At 44.4% G+C, this 26,011-nt stretch overlaps 2 protein-coding genes and 1 long non-coding RNA gene across 3 annotated transcripts; 1 reads left to right on the forward strand and 2 right to left on the reverse strand.

The window, feature by feature from the left end:
- The first annotated feature begins 397 nt into the window (after window positions 1–397).
- Window positions 398–3,829, forward strand: zgc:153675 (uncharacterized protein LOC768179 homolog). The gene is made up of 3 exons (XM_064305782.1): window positions 398–684; window positions 1,891–1,984; window positions 2,697–3,829. Exons 1-3 carry the CDS (start codon window positions 676–678, stop codon window positions 2,987–2,989), a joined length of 396 nt encoding a protein of 131 aa, XP_064161852.1. The 5' UTR covers window positions 398–675; the 3' UTR covers window positions 2,990–3,829.
- Window positions 3,830–4,261: 432 nt separating this feature from the next.
- On the reverse strand, window positions 4,262–25,204 carry LOC135238100 (cryptochrome-1-like). Its single transcript, XM_064305773.1, has 14 exons — window positions 24,995–25,204; window positions 23,603–23,766; window positions 15,459–15,567; window positions 15,157–15,299; window positions 14,484–14,668; window positions 13,949–14,037; window positions 13,400–13,540; window positions 12,601–12,912; window positions 11,723–11,874; window positions 10,365–10,567; window positions 9,863–9,997; window positions 8,840–8,935; window positions 8,425–8,534; window positions 4,262–7,904 (listed from the first exon to the last, which is right to left on the reverse strand). Exons 2-14 carry the CDS (start codon window positions 23,758–23,760, stop codon window positions 7,866–7,868), a joined length of 1,872 nt encoding a protein of 623 aa, XP_064161843.1. The 5' UTR covers window positions 23,761–23,766; window positions 24,995–25,204; the 3' UTR covers window positions 4,262–7,865.
- On the reverse strand, window positions 19,192–23,596 carry LOC135238104 (uncharacterized). Its single transcript, XR_010325017.1, has 2 exons — window positions 22,224–23,596; window positions 19,192–22,018 (listed from the first exon to the last, which is right to left on the reverse strand). It is a non-coding gene; the product is annotated as an uncharacterized LOC135238104 (long non-coding RNA).
- Window positions 25,205–26,011: the final 807 nt, after the last annotated feature.

Below are 26,011 nucleotides of genomic sequence, written 5' to 3' on the forward strand. Positions count from 1 at the left end.
ATAGACGGAAAACCACAATGTTTTTGCATTTTTGGAGACGTCCTTGTTCAAATTGAAAGTGGTAATAATTATTGGAAGTTTTCTTTTTTACTATTAATTGAGTGTGAAAATATATTATATAATCATCTTTATAACGTTTATAACCAGAGTTTGAGATTATGAACAGCAATTAAATACCAAGTCCAATCTAATGGCTGTCTGGTCTTTTTAAATGCAGTGGCAGCAGATGCTAGATATTAGATACGTTTCCTGCAAGATAATAAGCATTCTAAACTTGGTATACGTACAAGGATTACTGACACGTCTGAAGCTCTCGCTGCAGATCTATGCTTAGGGGGAGGGGGGCCCAGTACTGAGACGAAAACAGTTCAAGGTGACGCAAGATCCGGAGGTAGAGAACTATCGTTGTGGAAGCAGGCAGCGCCACGTTGGCAGAACTGATTGACTCAAACTCTTAGCGTTAAAGTTTCGTGCTTCTCGCAGCTTTTCCCAAATGTGCCGTGTCGGTGTTAAACAATAGGGAACGCTTGATTGCGTAAAACATTGTAGAGATTATTCACGTTTAGTTCGTGCTATTGCCTCGTTCGGGTTGAACTGAGATCATATTCAGACGCGCTGCAATCATCTGTCTCAGGTGCAAACGTAAACTAGAGGTATCGAGAAAGTGCTGGAACAATGGTGAAGGTAGGAGTTTGCTGTTTCTTTTTGTTTCGCAGCAAACTATCGCATTGTAACTTTATGCCTGAAAGTAAAATTCTTGAAAATGGTTGGATGTGTGTTCAAGTGCTCTCAAAATCGAAATTCCACGGAACAGAAAAGTAGTGCAAATGCAGCCAGCTGTAAGCTAACATTTAAAGTGTGGGTTTGTCTTGACTGTAGATATGTCCAAAGATAGCTAGCTCCTTTGTCATACGTCTACAGTATGAATAAACATGTTGGTGACCATTTCATTTAACTAATTTAGCATGTTTTAAGTTTATTTTTCTCAACTGGGTTCACAATTGTGATTGTTTAATCCCTCTTATTCGAAGTAACAATTGTAGGCTACTTGTTATAATCGTTGACCACTTCAAGGTTTGCTGCAGAAATGGTTGAAATAATTAGCGATAGTCTTTTCAAGGCGTGTGTTAATGTAGGCGAATTGTTTTTAACTCTAACTGTACACATCTGGTTGACCAGTGCTGTTTTCTGCAATAACGATAGTAGCCATTCGTTTTTTGGGGGGGGGGGGGGGGTTGAAATGGGTTGCGTTTTTAACATTTGAGAAACAGTGTCTTGGGACTGTAAAATAAAATTCCGTATAGATATGATGTAACGGTTGCGTGCACTTTGAACTGAGCACTTGCAATGCCGTTTTCAGTTGGAGGAAATAAGGCTGCTTGCTGATTTCTCTTCAGCTGTTGTAGGTGTCCTACATATAGCCTATCACAACGTTACATAAAACACTCGCTTTATTTTAACGATTAAGACGTTTATGAAAATTGTGTAGGTTATTTCGCAGAAAAGGCCCTCCGCTTTCTTCACGATAAAACTCATGGGATACGGTCGCCTTCAGTGCCTCAGAGACAAAGCACCAGAGCAAACACAGCTCAACACTGGGTAAAAATAGAGGACAAAGCTTGGCTTGGCAGACAGACGCTTAATTAGGCCTTTGTGAAGTCCCTCCTGGATTTAGCCTAGCTCCCTGTTGACTCTCATAATCTTGTACCCTTAATATTCTGACACGCAGAATGATGGACTGGGGGGGGTGGGCTTTATGACTAATTTTGTTTATTTCTAAGTAGCCTGCACTCGTTTAAGCACTGACTTGCCTAGGCCTTGTGTTATTGTGACATAGGCTATTCGAATGTATTAAACGAATGTAATTTCTTTTATTCAACTTAACATCAGAACGCCAACGCCAACTCCAGTTCCGACAATCAGCAGGGAGGCACTTACGAGGAGGGAGAACCAGAATTAGCTGCCAGTGAACCGTCTGGTGCAGGTATGTCTACTCACCTAGCGGCACCTATATGTATATGTGTGTGTGTGTGTGTATATATATATATATATAGCGCGTGTGTGTAAGTTATTACTGGTAATGTTTGTCACTCACAAGATTTGGCTCAGATTGTGTAAAGAAACAAAGAACATGCAACTGAACTGAGCAATATTATTTCCAGACTTTGCCTTGTAGAGGGCCAAAATAGTGATTCCAACAAATCAGATGTTTGAGCTCTGGCTGAACAGTTACAAACCCCTGCTGCAGTGGAAATTCTTGCAGCAATAAAGTTTGGTATGTGTGTGAAAATATTACTTGCTTGGCAGACATGCTATTCCCAGGAGATTTGCATAACTTACATTTTTGTAATGTCCAGTAAGATATTTGGATATTTTTTTCCACTGAAGTGGTTGGGTTTGCGCACCGTCTCTTGTGTGCGTGAACAGCATTGCCTCCCATGAGAATCAAACCTGAAAAACATTGGATCGCCGCCATTGTTCCTCCGTCAATATTCCACATTGCTGGTCCATTTCAGTGGATTGACTTTTACGTCAGTCAATGGATTTTTAAGCTAAATTGATGACTATGCTAAATCTTGGCAACTGATCCTGAAAGGGTTGGGAATTGGCAGACCATCCAGCTTGGACATGAGACTGCTGATGTGCTGTCACACTATGCCTGAGCCGTTATTCTCTGTCTTCTTTCCAATGCATAGGTGACGACAAGGACAAGGAGCACCCTGTTGCGCAACCAGGGATGATCTGGCGTGTGACCGGTGGCCTCTTCAATGCCACCAAAGGTGTGGTCGGTGCCACAGTAGGGGGTGTGGCCTGGGTAGGGGGGAAGAGCCTGGAGATCACCAAGGCAGCAGTCACCTCTGTCCCCTCTGTGGGCGTGGGTCTCGTGAAAGGGGGCGTGTCCGCAGTCGCAGGGGGCGTGTCCACAGTCGGATCCACCGTGGCCAGCAAAGTCCCCTTCACGGCAAAACGGAAGGACAAAGCGGAGTGAAGATGGAGAGAACGGTCCAAATAGTCCCTGAGCCATAAACGGAAAGACTGAAGCTATCTCTGTGGACCTATAGGTCCAAGGTAGACCTGTCTTACTTCTCTTTGTATATATAAGCTTGTTAAAGAGTGCCTTAAGACCATCTACTCTCCTGTTTGCCTTTTACTCGGTGCTGTTGCAGTGGCTGTGAAACTTTGTTCGCGTATTGCAGCAGTTAACCTTGGACAGAGAGCAGTATGTCATTTCAGAGGTCCCCGAGTTTTCACTTCTTTCAAAAGCAGTTCAGCCGTTTGTGTCTGTTCATGAATGGAAATTTATGGACAGGCTGTCAGCACCAACAGCGGCGTTGGTGTCAAATGTTTGGGTGCTGTGTTATGAGCAACCAGAGTGCGTATCCTTTGACATTTTAAAGCTGATGTGACCAGTCAGTCAAGTGTAATGCTAAGTTAGACTGTCCTAATATTGACTTTCAATTTCAGGCTAATATTTGATGAAAGCAATCAGGTCTAGGCTGTTGCAGTTGTGGTGCACTGTTGGTTTCTGTTTGATGAATGGCTTGGAAAAACATTAGTAGGTACATGTTTCTTCTCTCAAGCAAAAAAAAAAAAGAAAATATATATTTATTGATTTTGATTTAAGGGCTTATGACCTTCCTCTGTCAGTTTTACTTTTTGAATGAATGTGAACATTTATATATATATACACACACTGCAGTTCAATGAAATGATAGGTTATCATTCATGTACTGCTTGTCTGACCTGGGATGTGAGGGGAACATTGAAGTGCATGTCCAATATTTGTACTTTCAATTGAATAAAGATAATAAAACTTTAAAAAACCTAAGATTTTCTACATCTAATTTAAGTATGGGAAACAGGGTTTAATGTCTTTTTTTCTTTGCCTGGCTGTGTAAGAAACGCCAAATGGTTGCAATGCGTGCCGTTAGCACAGATGATTGGCCAAAGTCCTTCATGTGTCCTTGACACAATTGGTTGTGACAAATCCCATGACGATCTCAAAGCCAATTTATGGTTTCACTCGGTAGCAGTGCCAGAATTCCAGTCATGGGTGTACCCAAGGAAATTTGCCACTGGTCTAGGAGCGGGAGGGGGTTAGATTGTGATCATAGTGCGATCTGGTGCAGATTCTTAGGTGCACCAATCAAAAACTGGGTGTGCCCTGGACAACCAGGACACGGCGTGCCGTCGCCAGTGGTTTTACCATTAGTTAGGCCTATGTTTTAAAATCAGGTAAAAAAAAAAAAGAGGGCCAGTGTATGTTCGCTACCATTTTATTTTTGTACTATGACAATTCACAGACTTGGGTTGACAGGAAGTATAGACATTTCTCTTCTGAAATAATGGAATAAAATAAAGGTTACCAGACTGAAGACAAGAAGTGACAATGGCAATGTACAGCTGCAGAAACAACAGTTGAATACATCTTTACATTGTACACGCATTCCAGCCTGGCCCGAACATTGTTTTGGTGCAGAATCTCAGTACGCACGTGGATGAAGGCTCTCGCCATCTCTTCACAATTAGCATTCAGAGGGCATTACTATTACTACTAGGAACATGCCTAAATATTCCAAGTAGTCTAATGCGGACTACTTTTGTTCTCTTTGCGTGTGGCACATGTTATGGAGCAAAATGGCTTATCCCACACCACCTCGGAAATTTTGCTGGTCGCCTCTGGTTTTCCAAGATCGGTTAATTGCCTGTGAGGGCGAGTAAACCGATCTAAACAGTGCTTTAGATACTCAGGGTGTAAATTAGTTTTGTGTCGTAGCTTAATTGTGGCAAATTGTACTCCAATAATTGATGATCACAGTTGAACTGATTTCTGTCCCTGAGAGGAAACTGCAGGTGCACACATTTCCTGGTTTCAGAATTTTTGTTTCACAAAGATCCAATTCAAGCGTAAATTATTCGTGCACATCTTAATTCAGTGGAGGTAATTTATGATCTTTCCCCTAAAAAAAAAACGGCGGTTAATGTTGAAAGTAATTTTGTGCAGTTGTCTTTACACAGATCTCAGAAATAAAGTCTTCCTGTGTTTTGAGGTAACGAAGCGGAGTGTTCATTAATGTGGTGCTGTACAGGCTAAAAACGTTCTCATCCAGCGTAGTGGTCAAAGAACACTGGTGAAAATTGTAATGCCGAAAATTGTAGCCAAAGAGCACTGTACATCCAGACATGACCTGCGTAGTCTCTGCTTCCCGATATGGGCTGTATCGATTATAGAACAGAACTGATAAATATTCATTGTAATCAAATATACAATCCCAAATTTATGGTTCCACACAAAGTTTTTTTTTTTTTTTTTTTAAATCTATGGTTTAAATTCCTGTTCTTATACTGGTGGCAAAAAGGCATTTACTCTTTACTCAATTTCTTTAACCCACTTGTTTTTACTAAAAATAAAGTAGATCTTGGACTAGCCTTCCCACATTCCCTCAACCCTGTCATCTAGTGTACTTCTCACGTGGGTATTTGGCTGATTCCAGTCACAAGTAGATGTTTTATTTGTATCACTTTGTAGCTTCCACAAAACAGCTTTTTCAAGCATTTCTACTGTCTACATTTGTGTATATACATATGTACATAATGCATATATTCTCACATATACAAACATGTTCAATACAGTTCAGTACAAATACCTTTATCAATATATGAAGTGAAACTGCACGTACAGTTGGTAGGAAAAGGCAAGTAATACAAGTATTTTACACAAAACTCTTTAAATATACATATTTATAGTTTTTGAGCTTGTAAGAAAAAAATGACAAATTATATACACTTTTGTATATAATATATACATACAAAAAATATATAATTGGATTTAAAGAAATGAAAAACGCTGTTAAAAACAAAAGGTTTGGGTTTGGTTGGATTAGAGTTGTGGACAGATAACCGACCATTAAAAAGCAGGACCCACACCAGTGCAGCATTCTCATAAGCCATCTATGATGTGCTGAAATAGTGTACCCAGTGGATTTGTTCTGTACCAAGATACAACTGCCACTGAAGAACACCTGGACTGGGAGACTGCTTTTTGTATTTGGAAAATACCCTGAGGCGTTGTTTGCCATTGAGGCAGTTTTCCGTTAAGATCCGCCACTCCGGAGTTGTGTCCTAGCTGCCCCCATTTTTCTGCTCTGGAATGTTCACCATCCATTGCTATGGAATTCACTTGCTACCAAAGTCTCAAGGAGGGAAAAAAACAAACCAAACAAAACAATTCCACACTAATATGAGGAGTCCGGAAAGGTTCACAACAAAGATGTCACCAAGATGGACGCCACTTGGTGTAAACACTTGGCCTTTCACTGCAGACCAAGTACGCCTAAAAGACTTACAACACTGTACTTGTTCTGGACTGCATGTCTAAGCTCTACTGGATGGGCACTGATGACACGAAAGCGTCTGAGGTTTTCTGTTATCTACAGTGAAATGCATGTAGGCCAATGAGCCCATCCTTCGAAAGCCTGTGAACTTTTGGGTGGCACAGTTGCACTGAAGCTTTAGCATTGTGCTAGAAGCTTGAATGTAACTGGCTTATTTCTTATTTCTCAAAGGTAGAAGTCCAACAATATGGGTAATCGTCAACTATACTACAAAGTCAGTAAATAAAAAAATATATATATTCCGGCAAGATTCTCCTATAAACAAATTGTGTGTCCGTGCACAAGTTTGGACATGTTCACACTGGAATGTGACCCACTGAATCACAAATTATCGCTAAAAGTCAGACAGGTTTTATGAAGTCACAGGAAGCAAATATGAAACCTCGAAAGACCGGAGAATGTCTCAGGAAGACCCCTGGACCGTTAAAATACGAGGTCACACTGTGACTTATCGGGTGGTTATTGATTTCACTGCAATTTTGTTGTGCTGGTGATCACAGAATTAGGACTGATCTGTCCACTTGACAGCCCAAGTGCACCAAGTTTGGTATTGCCATGACGACCATCTCATCTGTAAATCCGGACGAAATGGCAGTGAGGCTCAGGAAAAATGTATGCGAATGAACAGGGTCCACATTCATAAAATCATCTCAGAGAAGCGCTGATCCGGGGCCAGTTTCCTCTGTCCACACATCTTAACCTTTTCCACTATGGGCTAAAGGGTAAAGCTGACCCTGGATCAGCACTTCTACTCTTGAGATAGCCTTTTTTGAACGTGTTCACGTAACTAAAAGCTGCTTGTTTTTTTTTTTAGTTGCTGCATTTCTGTTTCAGCACACATAGAGGGCGTCACAGCGGCTCGCTTCAGGAGCGAAGGGAGCCCGATGGCTTCGCGAACCACGTCACGCGTGGAGCCGCCACGATCTGTAAATCACACACTTCGACCAGTCACTCAGGACTTCTGTCTCCGTTGCAGAAGACACACCTCACAAAGTCCATCCCGTCAGTACTTGCGACAGGCCGAATCAACAGAAGATGTTTTGCATTATTCCAGTTATTGAATCGGCACTGGTGTAATCCATAGTAAAAAGGGACACTGGTTTTCAGAGTAGAAACATGTTGGTGAGTGCTTGGTTTCACTAAGATCAACACGCAAGCACGAGGCAGCTTTTATCAGACACCTGGCCGTCCTCAGAGGTCTGGTGTTGTCCTGAAAGCTCAGCCATTACATAACATTTACATTGTGATGCTCCAGCCTTTGTCTTAAATTCTCAATAAGAAAAGTTTTGATTTCAGATCCACCCCCCCCCCCCTTCTTGCAGGCTGAAACATTGTAATATCTCGGTGCTCAAACCAAGAAATTTAAGGAGCTGTTTTTCATGCGTAATGATAAAAGTACTGTGAATATCTGCCTGATGTCCTCGATCTGTTCTGCAGGGTATGATTTTTTTTTTTTTGATGTTCAGTTGTTTAGTATGGTGCCAAGTTCACATCCTGGAGTTCTCTCTTCTGAAAGGAAAAACAGGTTCAGCCATTAGCCCTAAGACCAGACAAACAACAGGAAACCATTTAGTCTGCTGTAGAAGTAAAATAAGACTTTGGCCAAAAGAGTACTGCATCTACAATACAAGAGTAAGACACGTGTACATTCCATTCACTCTGTATAATTTGGTCAAATACGTTGTTAATTACATTGCTGAATACAGTGCAAAGTACATTATCACATAAACCTTTGGAGCAAAAAAATATTTTGAGGCCATTTAAATGCTTTTTCACATAAATCATATGTATGTTAAATCATAGGAATATGCCACAGAAAATGTGCAGTATGAGCCAAACATCTAACATCTAAGTACATGGACCATGTTTATAATTTCAGTTTAGGAGGGTCAATAGAAACAAACATGCAAAATGACCAGGATTCAGTAAAACAACCTGTGATTGGCCATCACTTTTTTCATCCTGCACTGTGCACGCGCGTTGCTGCTATGTGACATGGGAGGGTCGAAAGAACGGTCTCCAGACTCACCTCGCTGTTGGGCCTCTGCACCTTGAGAGCGGAGGAGGGTGTGTCGCTGTCCCCTCCGGCCTCTCGCTCCGCCTCCCGCTCCCTCTTCCCCGTCACGTGACTCAGGCGTCCTGGGACAGAGGACCAATCACGCGGGACGTGAGCGCAAACCACCCCGGGGCACTGTTTTTCACCTCCTGGTTTATCTCCATCGTACCCCCACCAAAACCGACATTATTTCCCCCTCCTTTGACTGCCCTCCAGCCCATCTACTCAGCTCCATGACCAATATACTGCTAAACACCATTAGTAACTCAGTTCAGCTTTAAAAGAAAATGTATACTGCAGTTTTTAAGTAACATTATTCAAAGCGTCAACACGACATCCCACCAAATGTAGCTCTGTGTCCTGAGCTCTGCTCTGAACCCTTCCTCACCTGGGTGCTGGGGAACCGCAAACTCATGCGAGCTGCTGGCCTGGTAAAGCCGGTGACTGGCGATCGCTTGGCCTGGGTCTGACACAGTATGGTAGCCTGTAAGGATCAGAATAGACACAGCAAAGAGTATTAAAGCAAAAGTAGAAAGCAATACAATACAATTCAATTCAAGCTCTTAAAACGGCTTTCCTCAGGCCCGATACACAGGCAAAATGATTCAATTGATTCCAATAAAATTTTTAAAATTCAAATCAACTTTAAATTCAAACTAAAAGACCAAAAAAGAGGAATAGCACACAACATTCAATTCTTCAGATCAGTAGTTACTGAACTAAACTATACTATACTAAACTTACACATAGCATAATGAGTAACGCACGCTTCCATTAATGAATTCTACAGGAAAAAAGCTACAATTAAATTATTATTAATCTGAACTTTATGAAACAATGGAAATAAGCACAAACTACTGCGAGCAATGAGCATGAAATATCAACACGCTTCCAATGATCTCAGGCATTGCCCGTGTTACAACGATTTTTAGCATACCACAGTAAGTTTTGGCAAATATCTAATGGATCTATACCCGCTTATAAAAATGAACTCGCAACGCCACAGAATGCAGCATGCAAAAAAAAAAGTCATCTTTGGTTCTTTGATCAAATATGTTATCTTTCCTAAAATAATTCCTCTCCTTGCGATCACGCGTTTTCCCGCCTCTTCGTCCTCATGTTCTCATTTGAAGTTTTGATGTTATGACACGGAGGCGGGATTAGAGGATGGAGGTGTGTCTTTGGTCACTCTACCTGCTCTTTAATGATTTACCCTCTTCAGTTATTCAGCATTCAACTGAATGCTTTCAAACGGATTTCTAACAAGTCTGTAGTTCAATTTTTTGTTCCTTTTTTTTTGGGAAGTCTAAAAATAAGACTAAATTGATGCCGAAGAGCAGAGTCTTGTGCGTTTAGTGTGAGTGAGGTCAGGCCCTGGCGTGAGGACAAAGGGCCGTGTTTTGGGGCTCACCGTGGGCCGCGGAGTTCCCCTGCGGCTGCTCCCCGGGGGAGTACGCCATCATGGCGCCGTTCCCTCCGCCGCCGCCCCCACCTCCGTTCCCGTTCCCGTTCCCGTTGTGGTTGGAAGGCACCGAGGCCAGCAAGCCTGACGTCGGAGAAAGAAAACGGCGGTTTACTCAAACACTCTGGACAGGACAGCTCTGGGACAACTTTCACCAGCGCAGTCAGTGGGGTTTCCAGCATGATCCCAGCCTCAATATAACCTCCGTGGTCAGAAGTCACCAGACCAGAGGGCTAGGCCCGAGGGTCCCTGAGTGCAGCAGAAGAAGTGCTTGCGACTGAAGGTGTTTATGGGTATTGGGGCTGGCAATTCATTCACAGACAGCGTTCCATTCCAATCGGGCACTTCACCCACTAGATTTTACTGGTAACTGCCTAATTGAATTCCCATCATGAGTACACCCCCCATCCCCACCCCGCACCCAACCCCCACTCGCGGGCGGTGCCCTCACCCAGCCCCCGGTAGCGGGACAGCTGCTGGTAGATCTGCTTCATCCTCTCGATGTTCAGGCGGCTGGCCTCCGCGTGGTTGACCATGGGCTTGGGGTAGTGGATGCCGATGATGCACTTGGCGGCCGTCTGCACGGAGTGCGGGGCGTTCCAGGGGTCGTAGATGTACTTGGCCGGGAAACCTCGGAGAATGGGCAGGTAGCGTCTGCAAGCACAGAGAGAGGTCAAACCGCAGCGTCTCATACACATGCCGGATCGTTTGTCTTCAAAGCAACCATACATCCGTGTTTTGGGGGGGGGGGGGTGAAAGAAAGGTACAAATCACGGGTGTCCGATCTCATCTGAAAAGGGCGGGTGCGGGTGCGGGTTTTTGTTCTAGCCCAGCACTTAGACACCCGATTCTACTCATCAAGGTCTTGATTGAAGACTATGATCACTTAATTAGTTGTTGAATCAGGTGTTACAGTGCTGGGCTAGAAAAAACCTGCACCCACACTGGCCTGTTTCAGATAAGATTGTGAACACCCCTGGTATAAACATTAGTACCACACACAAAACCTCAAATCCCTTCTTCTGCATTCAGTGAACCTCAGGCCAACATGGTGCCTGTCTCTCACTACCTTATATGTTTTAACTGAAAATATGTTTTAACTAAAAAATGGCACATAATAGTTCAACCTGGTCTGCCCCAAATGCAGGCCCTTATTATGAAATAAAACCTGACCGGGCCTAAACCCGACACACGCATTTGAGACCTGGTGGGAAGGCAGGTCTGCACATATTTTCCTGTGCACTGAAATCAATCCTCAACTGTGGCATTACACTTAATCTAATATGCAAATCCCCAGCGAATGATCTGCAGGGAGTCAGCAGTTGAAGAATGTAATCCCCATGACCCTCCAGGAGTTTAACAGTGTGTGTGTGTGCGTGTGTGTGTGTGTGCATGTGTGTGTGTGTGTGTGTGGATGCATGTGTGAGTGTGTGTGTGTGTGTAGATGCATGTGTGAGTGTGTGCGTGTAGATGCATGTGTGAGTGTGTGAGCGTGTGTGTGTGTGTGTGTGTGTGTGTGGATGCATGTGTGAGTGTGCGTGTGTGTGGATGCATGTGTGTGTGTGTGTGTGTGTGTGGATGCATGTGTGAGTGTGTGTGTGTGTGTGTGTGGATGCATGTGTGAGTGTGTGTGTGTGTGTGTATGCATGTGTGAGTGTGTGCGTGTGTGTGTGTGAGTGTGTGTGTGTGTGTGTGTGAGCGTGTGTGTGTGTGTGTGATGATGTGTGAGTGTGTGCGTGTAAGCGTGCGTCTGTGCGCCGGTGCTCCCTCCCTGTCGATGGCAGCGTTCCGGTCACACGCCACACCCACCTGATGAAGTCTCCGTTGGGGTCGGTGCGGCGGCCGAAGCCCACGGGGCAGTAGCAGTGGAAGAACTGCTGGAAGAAGGAGCTGCAGGAGAGCCACATCCAGCTGCCCGCGTTCACGCTCCAGTCCGCGTCCAGCAGCAGCTCCTCAAACACCTGCAGCACAGCCAGACCACTGTTACCCACACAGCCAGCTCCTCAAACACCTGCAGCACAGCCAGACCACTGTTACCCACACACCCAGCTCCTCAAACACCTGCAGCACAGCCAGACCACTGTTACCCACACACCCAGCTCCTCAAACACCTGCAGCACAGCCAGACCACTGTTACCCACGCACCCAGCTCCTCAAACACCTGCAGCACAGCCAGAACACTGTTACCCACACACCCAGCTCCTCAAACACCTGCAGCACAGCCAGACCACTGTTACCCACACACCCAGCTCCTCAAACACCTGCAGCACAGCCAGAACACTGTTACCCACACAGCCAGCTCCTCAAACACCTGCAGCACAGCCAGACCACTGTACCCACACACCCAGCTCCTCAAACACCTGCAGCACAGCCAGACCACTGTTACCCACACACCCAGCTCCTCAAACACCTGCAGCACAGCCAGACCACTGTCACCCACACACCCAGCTCCTCAAACACCTGCAGCACAGCCAGACCACTGTTACCCACACACCCAGCTCCTCAAACACCTGCCGGGCCAGAGCACAGTTACACTGCAGCACAGAGCCCACCCAAAACACTGTTACACTACAGCAGAGCCTTCAACAGCACACACCCATCAGCAGCTCCTCATAACACCCGCACACCCAAAACACTGTTACATTACAGCACAGAGGCCTTTTATTTCAGCAACATCCACAATGTACCTTCATGCCCTCCTCCCAGCTGATCCACAGGTCCCCCCTGGTGAGGAAGCAGGCCACGGCGTGGCGGGCCAGGTGGTGGATCCAGCCCTCCTGCCGCAGCTGGGTCATGATGGCGTCGATCCAGGGGAAGCCGGTCTTGGCCTCGGCCCACTTGGCCAGCGCCTCGGCGTTCCAGTCCCAGGGGATGCGCACGCAGATGGGGTTGCCCTCCATCTTGTCGAAGCGCGGGTTGTTGGTGGCGGCCGTGTAGAAGAACTCCCTCCACAGCAGCTGGCCGTACAGGGAGAGGGGCGGAGAGCTGTTCTTCTTCACCTGGGAGGCAAAGGTAAAACACTGTTGAGAACACTTCAAAGACCTCCTTAAAATGGCCGATTCTCTGAAAATGGACACTCTCTGGATTTTGCAGTATACTTTTACAAAACCTAACCTTCTCTCTAACCTTTGAATGCGGTGATCTCACCACACCTAGAATGAACACAATCTATATTCAGAGAAATATGTCAGAGGTAAGAAGCTACATGGGCCATAGTTGGGTGAACCATACAGTTTTTCCACCAATCAGACTGCTCTGATGTTTTTTAATTATTAATCATCAATTTTATGGGCTTGGTCCTCAAATCATAATTTTCCTGTAATTTGAGTATGAAGACTCTAGGATTGAAACCATTCTCAATGACCAAACTGGATTTACTGATTCCTCAGTGCTAGACCCTGGTTATTTAGAGTGCAACGGTTTCATTGGGCCAGGAAGAGTAACCCAGAGAAGAAGGGCACTGTGGAAGCTGCAGGCGGGTCTTACTTTGCGGTAGAGGTCCGTGAGCTTGAAGTAGAAGAGGCGGCAGGACAGGCAGCCGAATCGCAGGTAGGGGCTCAGGCCCGTGGGGCTCGCCAGCAGAGAGTTGGCGTTCATTCTGGGCCTCTCGAAGTTCGCCACCCACGCCTGGAAGACAAGAGAGCCCATCCGCGGTCAGGAACACTTACTAAGCAACATACGCAGTCAAGCCCTGATTCAGTTTCAGCTATTACCAAAGCACTTATATTTAAACACTTGATCTCAAATCTGAACACAAAATTAAAAAATCTATTCAAAGTACAAGAGCCTTCCACAGCTAAAGCAAAATTAGTCGACAAGGTCTGATTATCGTTTTGTCTTTTTGCCAGCTCAAATACCAAGTTAAGTGTTTCATTATGGGAAAGTAAATGTTATCATTAACTTTCAATAAGTACTGTGTAAATGTTAATGACACAGCATCATTGACACTGACTGACACTGAATTGTGAGAAAAAGAACAGATTCCAGAAAGCCTGCTCTTGACAGGGTTGAAAGCGCTAGCTGAGTGATACGCACCTTTCTCTCCAGGTGTCTCTCTATCCTGGTCAGAGCCTCGGTCTCACCCCCCGGCCACACCGCAGACGCCAGGCCTTCTGTGTCGAACCCTGAGCAGGCCGACGGCACACATAAACACGCCCCCCATTAGCCTGTGCCTTCACAAATCTCTTACTGGGATTTTTTTGTGCAAATATTTGTGAATCGTGGTTCTATTTCGCCATAAAGTACTAAAGTTCTGTATTAAAAATTCTTAAAAATGATCAAAACACTACCTTTATTGACTGTCTACTTACAAGCACTGGTTATACAGTACATGCAGTGTCATATGAAGGTTGGTAATGGTTAAAAATGTTTTTATTTTTCAATTATTTCACCATATAAAGAACAGTGCCATTTTTATGTTGTCAACAGAAACCATTAACTGAACAAAAATAAATAGAGGTATACATTATAATGTATCCTTGGAAACATAATAGTGAATGAGAAGTAATCATGTCTGGAACAGGAGTGTTTTTGGCCCCGTGGGCGATGGTCCCCCCTCCGCGCGGCTCACCCAGCTCCTCCAGCGAGGGCACCCCGTACTTGTCGCCGTGGTCGTCCCCCACGGGCGTGGTGCAGCGGCCCATGAAGGCCTCGGACAGCGGCTCCACCGGCGGCTCCGGCGGGTCCATGCGGCTGACCAGCGTCTGGAAGCGCTTGTAGGTCAGCGGCGGCTGCGCGCCGTTCAGCTCGATGATCCTGCGGCGGGGCGAACGGGAGAACGCGCGCGTGAGAGAGTGACTCTTTAAATAAAAAACCCCCATTTTAAATGACTTACTCAGGGAATATAATAAACAACGACAAAAAAACTATCAAAGATGCTTCCTTCTCAGGGGTACCGCTTTCACCATTGCTGAACTAAATACATAAGCAGCATATTGCTTGCACTTGACTAGTATTTGTACATCTGTAGAACAGTAGTAAAAAAATAAAATAAAGGAAAAAACATGCTTAAAGCAGACCACCTTTTTCCATTACTGTTACCTATTTTCATTTTTGCATAGCTTTCCTAGCTTATTTACACTTCTGACACAACACGGGAGGCAAATAAGTATCACAAGACCAGGAAGTTAAATCCTGTCTGTACCCATTGCTCAATGTCAGAGAGAAACAAAGGAAAAGTAAACGATGTGGCCTGAAAGGTTTCACATCTGAAAGAAGCTGAGCAGCCGTTCTGTGCGACCCACTTGTCCAGATCGTAGAGCGTGTGCGAGGTCTTCACGATGACTTCCACGCCGGCCTCCATCGCCAGTTTCCTGATGGCGGCGTCCCGCTCTTTCCCAAAGGGCTCGGAGTCGTACTCGAACGTCAGCCGCGAGATCTTCCACTCCTGAGAAGAGAGAAGAGTAAAAAGAGGACTCAATGGGGGGGGGGGGGCTTGCAACCTACGTGATTTCCCCAGGTCACAAGGGAGTGGCGGTGGGGGGGGGTGGGGGGGGGGGTGGGGGAAGGGGGGCGGGTCATGACAGCTCCACCCTTCAGGGCTTACCTTGAATAGACGGGGGAAAACGTTGGCGGGCTGTCCGCGAATGACGAAGAGCCGGGAGTTGAGCTTGCGAAGGCTGGCATCAAGGTCCTCCAGGCACTGCAGCAGGAACCTGGGAACAGCAGCAGGTGTTTGTGGTTACTGCACAGTGTGTCCCCACAACGCACACACACATGAACACACAGACACTCACACACTCACACACACAAGCATGCACGCAAACAAACAGACAGGCACTCACACACACACACAAGCATGCACGCAAGCATGTACGCACGGATGCACACACAAACACACAACACTCATAACACATTACCAGCGCTCAGGGACAAATCACACATAGATGTCACAAACTAATTGGGTGCAAACTAATTGCTGCACTGGACTGTTAGCAGTGTCACAGTGTTGGGAGTCTTGCCAGTATTATATTATGTACATTACATAAAATGCTTCTCTCGCAGGCAGTGGAGAAAATTTGCCGCAATACATAAATGCACATGTTAAAATAGACAGGGTCCAGTGTGAATTTAATGGAATTATTCATGGTTCGTAGAACTCGACATAAAATGAGAGCTTTCTTCCGTTAAAAGTGCATATTACAAAAACAACACTGAAAGTAACAGAACTGTCACTTCATTTGGTGCTCATCTGTTACATGTTAACACAGTGGAATCTAGAACAGGCGCTGACTTTAAACCCATTCTCCGTTTCAAAATGAACCGCGCGGTCTTTTTGATTCATTCCTATCAGTCTAGATGACAGGGTGCGAATTAATATGAGTACGCTTTCCTGCTGGCTCTACACATGAGCTCTGGCACCACAGCATGTAACCTACATATGACTGTTCCTGCTTCGCGTTCTTTTCTTTTTTTTTTAAAACAGCTGCATCCTATTAACCTACTAAACCTGAGTGTTCCATAGCAACAGAATTCACAGCGTGTCAGTCATTCCTCCCCATTACAGCCAGAGTTTCAATACACCCTCCCCTGGAGGCATTTATGATGGAGCTTTCATGGCATCCATAATATACTGCACATAATAACTGCATATTTATTATTACAGTCACTTAACAGTGTAACCGTGGCAACCTTTAACCTTTCCCAGTTAACTTCCATTAACTGTAACCCAAAAGGTGCCAACGAAAGGCACATACTGCATTAAAACAGTGGACCAGTAGAGGTCACTCAGCGCCCTACAAATTCCTGGAAGCACGGAATTCAACCTTGGGAAAGAGAAGGTCACACATGCGGTCCTCTCTTGTGGTTGGAGTTTATACGTCTTTATTTAAAGCACAGTTTTCTGAAAAGAAAAATGAAAAAAAAAAACTATCCAGAGTGAGTCTAATGACCAAAAATAAATAAAAAAACACCACTGGACACAGAATTGCCATGGATTATCTCTGTTTACTCTGTAAACACATTTATACAGCTTTCACTGAATTCAGCTTTGCCTGCCAAGTCAAATATAATCCCACCTAAACATTAACCGCTTGGTGTTTACATTATTATACACGTGGGGAAACTGTATTTTTTGTTTCCTGAATTAATAACCACTCCTATTTCTTCATGAATTTGTTTAATACATTTGTTAATCTGTGTTATTCATTTTTTTATGGATTACAGCACCCTAGTTTCAGACAGTATTTCAGAAAATTAATTTCCTATGTGGGCATGTCTATACAGGCCGGGTGCAATGCTGAAGTAACCTGCGGTGTAAGACTGCTGGTTGACAGTGTTCAGTGGTAGTGAACCACTGTAAACACTGAACGCACATCCCTTTTGTCCCTCAGTGTGAGTGACTTGCTGTCCTGTACTTGTGCTCATGATTAGATGTGCCTGTGGACCGTCTGTGCCTTTCCCTTAGTATCCGCCAAGCAAATGACAATAGGATTACCTGTCTTCTTAGCACTGTACTGCTGTACTAGAGCCACAAAATCACCCATTGCTCCAATTAAATTTGATTTAATTGCAATCATGCTGTTTGAAGTTGCGCAATTCAGTTAATCTTCCTACTGAATTTATTGCCTTGTGTCAGGAGTATATTTTAATGTTTCCATTAAAAACACAACGGTTGTTCCTTTAAGACAGTGGACATTCCACCACCGTTCACACCTGTACAACCGATACTGGTTTATGGGGAGTTTGGCATTTTAGGCTTTTTAGAAAAGTGGCTGGCAATTTAGCGGGAGATTCAGAGCACTTCTACTGAACATTTTCGTGGTTGAAAGTTGGTGTTCAGGTGAAATCTCTACAAGCTACAAAAAGTTAACAGTGAAAGCTTTCTAGCCTTCTACAATACAGCCAGGCTATACCCAGGTAAAACCTGAGCTATATTGGGGTTAACCTAGTCCTTCTATTTCAAAACTTCTCTCAACCGAGACGTCTAGATTCAGACTTTTGCTGACTGGGCTTGTCGGTTCCCCTGTTGCGTTCTGAAAAGCAGCCTTCGGGCAGCCCTACTTTCCCCTTTCTGCAGCAGACAGACAGCTAAGCTTCCCGTGTTCTGCAGCTCCTTCATTGTATGATTTTAAGAAAGCGTAAATCAGGAACGGCACTCTCCAGGAACAGTGAACGTCAAAGAAGCACCAAAACCTCCAGGTATGAGCTCATATTTAATACTCAAACAGCGCTTGTGAATCGGTCAGCAGAGACTGTGACAGCACACATTTTAGCTGATACTGCTCGAGTGAATATGCAAATACGCACACGTTCTGTGACCTACAGATACTCACAATGGAGTGGCACTAAACACACAGTACGCAACACACATGCGTGCGCACACACAGAGGCACACACACACATACACACACACACACAAATCACAAGCACTGTGTGTACACACATCCATGCGCAAATAACCTTGGGGAGATGACGAGAGTTCATGTGACCAGTGTACAGTAGCTGCCAAAGACTGCACCTCACGTTCACTTCTCTTCCAGAAGGACACGGTACACAATGCCACCGGAGCAAGGCGCAGCAATTCAAACAATGCCAATGGGACCAAAACCATCGAGGCAGTCGCCAGCAAGGCCTCAGTCTGCAGTGAATCGGGCCCCTTTCTCCGAGCCCTAGACTGCATTTTGGTCTTTTCTTGCAGTTGCACACAGAAGAGCCGAATGGATTTTTCTGCCGCACGCCCAGGGATGGCGTAAAAGGGGCGGAATGAGAGCGCGTGCGTGCTGGAGGTGCGAGCCTCAGACCAGCCTCAGACCATGTGAGCGGCGAACGCTACGAACAAACTCTCGCAAAAAAAAAAAAAAACCCCCCCCACAAAGCCAGAGCAAATCTCAGCGTCGTTCGTCTGACACCGGCTGCTCACGAGGCCCCACACAGGGATTATTACTCAAGAGCAGTTACAAAAGAGAGTTACAAAACCACAGGCCTTCTCCGCGTGGCAGAAAGGCCCGCGAGAGAGGATCCCGCCGCCCGCGAGCGACGCGGGGCTGCAGAAGCGCTCACGTGAGCGGGCCGACTGCCAGTCACGCATTACCGCTTATACAACTGCCCTGGCCTAGATCCGCACGCTCGGCCCCGCCTCCTAGGGATGGCGTCAGAGTGACCTCATTTCTGCGAGCAGTACCCAACCCAGACAGCCAGCTCCTGTTTTTAAGAATGAAAAGGGGGTGCCAAGACGGAAAAAAAAAAAAACAACAACATTTTTTTAATTTACTGACAGGCTGACCCCCTATGCAAAATTATCCGACGAGAGAATGTAAGAAAAATTAAAGGGAGAAAAGATTCTCACTGTTTTTATTATTATTATTATTATTATTATTATTATTAAAAGACTAAATGTGAGATTAATACATACTGAACAGATTATCTGTGTAAAGCTGAACAGTGTTCCTGGGAAAGAACAAGCCCCATACGTAAGACAACCCTCGTTTCACACTGAGCTCGTGGCCTTTTCCCTTTTGTCCCCCGCGCTGGTCTGACCTGGAGATAATGTACTGAACGCAGCGTTCAGCTGAACTCTTAACCGCGGGGACTGGCACAAGTCGCCGCCCTCTCTGAGAGACTGCGTCACTGCGCCCCGGGGATCGCAAACGCGCCACGCCGGGCCGCCAAAAACGCCACGGATACTTCAGCTGCTTCCTGCGTCGCCACTCCACCACACGGAAGGGACTGTTAAAACCCCTTCACAAGTTCATGCGTAACAGCACTGAAGATATCTGCCATTTTACCGACTCCAGACACGCAGTGACGGTTTCACTTGCATTTTATACTGAAATAAAATATCATAAATATGAGCACACGTCTGGAAATTGACTGCAGCAGAACACATACGCACGCACGGTCTATGTGCTTGGGCCCACCCACACTCGGGCCCATCTTACTGTGACCCAACATGGCTGTTTCAGTCACCGCACACGGGACTGCACACTTGGGACCCACACACGAGACTGCAAACTTTGAAAGCAGGACATTTTGCTTCCGGTACTAAAGGCCAATATGTACCATCACAGGTGCTACAGATAGCTGATGAACCAAAGAAAAGCGCTCTTTGACTTTGAGTAAGTTACATGACATTACACTGCATGGACTTCTACCCACGCCATTGTATTTGAGTGAAGGAATGGGACCATTTAATTGCGCGTGCAACAGCGAAAGCCAAGGTTTTCTCAAAGGCAAAGTCAGATACTGAGGGAACAACCCAGCAATCACGATGGTGCACTACTGATACTGTTCATTACCAAGGACCACTGTCCCACACCATTCATTAATTGGACATGTTTACCATGACAACAAGCCATGGGATAACTGTGATTAGGTACAATAAAAAAAAAAGAAAGAAAAAGATTTATGCATTAGTTGCTCATCGACCTCCATATTAGAGAAACACTTGGACAAAAAGTATAGATTCTGAGCAAAAATGCCCTGCTAATTATAAAACGTTGGCAACCTTTTCCATGTTTATTTATTCTTCACCGTAGAGACGGTGAGCAATCCGTGGGCTGTGGCTTAGGAGGACTGCGGCTGCAGCTGGACATGCCAGGAAAACTGCGCGCGGAAAGCCTGCTGAAAAGTAGGTTGTCGCCATAACAACCAGTGACTCACAGAAATCAAACACCAGGCACACGCTAGCCTACGTCCTTTCGCTGCCCAATTTTCTGCTTTTCTCCCCGACCCGCACTGGCATCGTCACAGCTTAAAACACAATTTGAGGGTTAGCGAAGAATACAAAAGAAGGCAGGAATGAGACAAAACAACCGATTTCAACATACATTACTGAGGCCTGGAGTGTTTCCGAATGCATAGCAGGATTTCTGTTCTCCTGCTTTATGTAGCCTAGATAAACAAGTCTCCCTGACTCCCCAGTGTGATGTCAATTGCATGTTTACAACGAAAAAAACAAAGAAATCCAGGAGGGTGACTGTGCACGCACTCAAAAGAGGACGTGGAATAGCAATGAACTTGCAAGTAAATGATATAGGGCATGTGGAATGGCCATCTGTTCTCTGAATGAAAACATTAGTCATCATATTTTGAGTAAAGGCGAAGCATACAACAGGTATACAATAATGGCCTGGAAAAGCACAAATTCATATTAGAGAGCAGCGGAAGTTCTGTGAATATGGATGGTCAAACTGTGTGTAATAAATGTTATTTTATAACGAGGAGACATTCTTTAGCAAAAGTTTTCAGTAAAAAGAAGGGATGAATAAAGACTTGAATGCAGCACCAAGTGTCCAGCCCAATTTTCACTGTACCTGCCGGGCCATTTAACAGGAGACACTAGCAGATTTACTAGTAGAATTTTACTGGCAGAATTTAGGTAAATATTCACTTTGCTCAATGCTAAAGACATGGGGTTTCTCAGCTCATATCTCACCATCTCTATTTGACAGATGCTCATTGTCCTTCTTTATCTGCACAGTGAATGCAATGCTGAAAAAAGGCCCCTGATCAAACAGCAACTGTCATTTATGGAGATCAAGTGGCTGGCTAACCAGAAGCCTGAACAGAATCACTCTGGAATGACAATGGTGGTGTGTACATCGCACTGCGGGTCCTAAAATAGCAGGCAGCGGTGATTCCCCCCCAGTGGCGGGGGACAGAGGGACAGACACTCTGGCCTGATTGCTCCCTCTGATCTCATTAAATGGCGTCTGGGTCAGGTGTCTGACCTGGGCAACCCCAGACTTCCTGAGTTCAAGGTGGAACCCAATGCTTCCCCCTAGTGGTGAAGCAGTGCCGGGCAATGTTTGCTTATCGTCACTGGACCATGGTGCACACACACCTTTATAATGGTGGTTCACAAGGAAAAATCTTTAAATATAATAATAATAATTATAAAATAAAGCAATGTTAATGCATTTTTTTAAAATCAAATGACCATCTGACGGAGGTTTATGGTGTGATAGTGTAGAATTACAAATTACAAAATTGTCTGGAAAAATCCTGAAAAAATCCTGGCACTCCTTTGAGAGTCATTCTTGATCTCATTAAAAAGCACTTTTCTGTTCACCGGCAGTATAGTGGGCAGTTTCCTGCCTAGCCAGCATTCCATCCGGAAAAGCGAATCGCCAGCAGCCACACAGCAGTCCTAAAACCACCTGGCAGCTTCCCCCTTTGCTAGCACAAGCAGGTACAGGAGGGAGCGGCGTGGAAAATAAGGTGGCAGCCATATCGCAGACACATTTCCCTAACACAGCGTCATTAAACTGGGTGGGGGGGGGGCTATGCAGATCGTATTATCAAACCGCGGTGTGCGTTTCAGGACCGCGGCCGTTTAATCTGCCCTGTTCAGCAGTGGAGGCCCGGCAACGGGGCCGCACAGATGGGCCGGAGATGGCGATGACGTCAGCGGACCGCGTACGCCGCGCGCGGTGAATCACCCCTGTGCGGAGCGGACTGCGAGGGGGGGGGGGTAGGGCGGGCGGGGGTGTCACCGGATATGCAGCATTTCAGCTTCTAATCAGCGTGAGCTTCAGACCAGATGAGGCAGAGAGGGATGCTGATGGGCATTTAAAAAAAAAAAAAAAAAAGCCCAGCAATCACAGTGCTCAGAATGGAAACGCTTACAGTCATCCAGCAACCTCAAAGGGCCATGTTAGAAAACAGTAACGGTACTCGCTACAGCAAATTGTATGACCTGTGACTGTAAAATAGTGCAACAAGACGTGTTTTTCACAAAACAGCTCAAATGTATCTTTCTCTTTGAAATACTGAAAAACTCTAGATTATTTCATTTAAGATTTTTGCTCTAAATAATTTGTGTTCAGTGCAATTGCTGTTCTCTACAGTGCTCCCATTTTAGGACCATTTGCTCCTGAAAACTGATGTGTGCTAATAATTTAGCCGTTCATCTACTAATTGGGAGGCATTAGTGTGCTCCTAAATTTTTCAGCTGGAGACAAGTCAATCAGTGAGTCTCTGTTATCCAGACATGGTCAATATCATTCCTGGAGGGCCAATGTGTATGAAGATTTACCCTGAATCAATTAATTATCTACACAGACCAACATTGGTTCACACATTCATCTGGCCACAGTAAAACCTTTCATGTAGGGACACAAGAACAGTTTTCAGCTATTATTTAATGTGCATATCGATGCATTTTCTAAAATGCCCTATCAATACAGACAACACATATGGTCCTTCTTACCCATCCCTGTTCTATTCAACCTTTTTTATATTTAAATTGTGGAAAACATGCATTAAGCAACATGTTTCTGATGACTCACTCCTCATATTAATTCTGCATTCTACTGTGATTTGTGAGATCTTTTCTGCTTCTCATACAAATCTATATTGAATGAACTTCCTAAAAATTGGTAGCAGTAAACCACAAATATTTATCAACTCAACATTTTATTATTTATCTTCTGAGGGAACCCTTACCAGACAATTCACGTCCACACAAGCATAAACATTTTGTTCGACCATATGCGACTTATAACATACACAGCTGATGTCCAGTGATAAATCTACTCTTACAGAGTACATATGGTCCCTACTGGACGCAGATGTACTCTGCTAAGAGTTGAATTAACACTGAACATCATTTTACTGTGTAAATATTTACAGTCATAATGCAACTTAATATTTAGAATGCTGCTGAAAACATATAGCCCTAAACATGGCTAATCTCAGCACACTTCAGTCATCCCAGTGCAGCTGAACGGGCAACCCAGTGTTTCTCACCTCCACCTGTTGACTCCTAGGTTTGAGGAGCCGGCGAACCAAGGATCCAAGAAGTAGACGCAGCGCACTGTGCCCGCCCCACGGACAGCCTCCCGGAGTGCCGGGTTGTCATGGAGACGGAGGCCTTTACGGAACCAGTGGATGGAATTTGGTGCCATAGTCAACTGCAATACACGTCGGAAACAGACATTGTGGCATCAGGCAGAAATGAAAACATTCACTCAACTTGGCCACCCCAAGGCAGACCACAATCATTTCAGGACTTGGGCTGAAGAGATGGGCTGGTTGTACAGAAAACGTTAAAAACTGTGGTGAAGACGGGGTAAAACCTTATGCAATAGGGTTAACTATAATTTGAATGTGTCTTAAATTTTTTTTTATTTATTCTTAATTGATTAATTTCATGACGCCCCAGAGTACCTTCCAGGAAATATTTTGGAAATATCTATACGAACTGTAAGGTAGGGATGCTTGCTACCTCTCATGTACAGGACATTAATTCAGTGGATTCCATATAGGCCAAACTTATGGCAATAGACTATTATAGTACTGTATAGTAATGTTAGACTAGAGTTGAAAAAATGGCTTTGTTTTGCAAAACAAATAACCAAATAAATAAATGACGTAAATAAATAAATAAATAAATAAATAAATAAATAAATAAATATTTTCTTATGTCATTGTCCGGTGAGATCAAAGGTATTCCGCAAAAATCTAGTTAGGATAGCAAGGATAACTGTTAAAGGCAACTTAACATCAGAAGTGACAACCTCAACAACTAGCTCTGATCATGAAATTCTAGTATCACAGTAAATTATGTGTTGCCAGATAGATCAATGTCCTGAAAAGCTAGTGTTAAACGTCCTGAACAAAATCCAACCAGATCAGAAATAGTGATTTTCCACGCATACAGTAAATATAAATACGCTTTAATAAAATCAAATAGTCATTCTAGTTATGTTTCAAAATGACATATTTTTCCGAGCAGTCTGAACATAACTATGAACTAAAATGTCTACATTAAACTCTATGGAATGGTCTACGGGAGCAAATGTAACAACATAGCCTAGCATGACTTCCTACATATCCCTGCTCAAGAGCAGAAAATAGGTCAGACAAAAACAGGTAGCTACGAGGACAAACTGTTCACATAGCTATGAGTCCATCCGCAAAGTACATGTCCTCTCCATCATAACAATTTTATAAATAATCAATAAACTGTTTCTTAATTTCTTAAGTCAGATTCTAGCTCAGTTTACGTTTTACATAAATTATAATTCACCTATCTTCAAAAGGAGGTCAGCAGCACGCTGGTTATGTAACTTGTAACTGTTGGCATTGTTTTCCCGCAACTTATCCCCCAAAATACGTACGTAAAATATCACAATTTACCTTTAAAATGTTCCGCAGGGGTCTTCCTATGTCATCCCCAGAGCATGTAGCATTTCTTCAATTTCTGACAATTTATAGTTTAGTGCCAGGTTTCCTAACCCAGTCTGAACGGAACTCTTGCCTTGTGCCTTCGGCTTGCCTAACAAGATACAAAGGCTGACGGTTTCATAAGACTTTTCTCTACTACGCATGCTCAGCTGCCGTACCGACCGCTCCGGCTCTCCAGCGCTCCAGCACGAGAAGCGCAGTGCCTGCAACTACAAGGCTCTGATTGGTCAATCCCTGATGTCGTAGGTTGGAAACTCACGTTTATGCGGCATGGAAATATTTCTCCTTGACTTTGGGCTTTTAGGTGCAACTCGAACTGACGACTGACAGTGTGCTTATCTATTTTTGTAATAGGTACAGTAAAATCGCAAAGAGAAACGTTTATTTACGTGTTTTTGGATTTTATTCCATCCGTTAAACCACGCCCAGGTATTATATCACCGACTTCATTGGTTACCAGTACAGAGACCCGGATGAGCACGGGTGCTGGTGTTACAGAATACTACTTTATGGTATGACAGCGCAAGGAGTCATACGAATACGTTTTTTGAACTTTCCCAAACTCACGGAAACACTGATTTTATATACATTATATACATTAGTTTCTAAGCTCACTTCAGTCATTCCAGCAGTCTTCCGCAGGGCCCACAATGCAACGACATTGTAGTTAACATGATTTAATCGGAGATTTACAGACACATCTAAAAACAATTTTGTAAACATTATCAACCATTTTGTGTTCCATATAACTAAATTAATTGTCTGGCAGTAGTCCATCGCAGTCGATTTGTTCCGGGTACGTAATTTTTTCCAAGTGTATACATCAAAATAATCACAGAATTTTCAAACAAGTACTTTAAAAAGTTAATATAAAGAACAAATTTTCTTCAACTAACGCCCAAATATTCAGGATGCTGTACCAGTGAAAGAAACATGATTAAAATAAAGCGGAAACACAAATATTAATCA

The sequence above is a fragment of the Anguilla rostrata genome, chromosome 13, assembly GCF_018555375.3.
Source record: "Anguilla rostrata isolate EN2019 chromosome 13, ASM1855537v3, whole genome shotgun sequence".
NCBI lineage: Eukaryota > Metazoa > Chordata > Actinopteri > Anguilliformes > Anguillidae > Anguilla > Anguilla rostrata.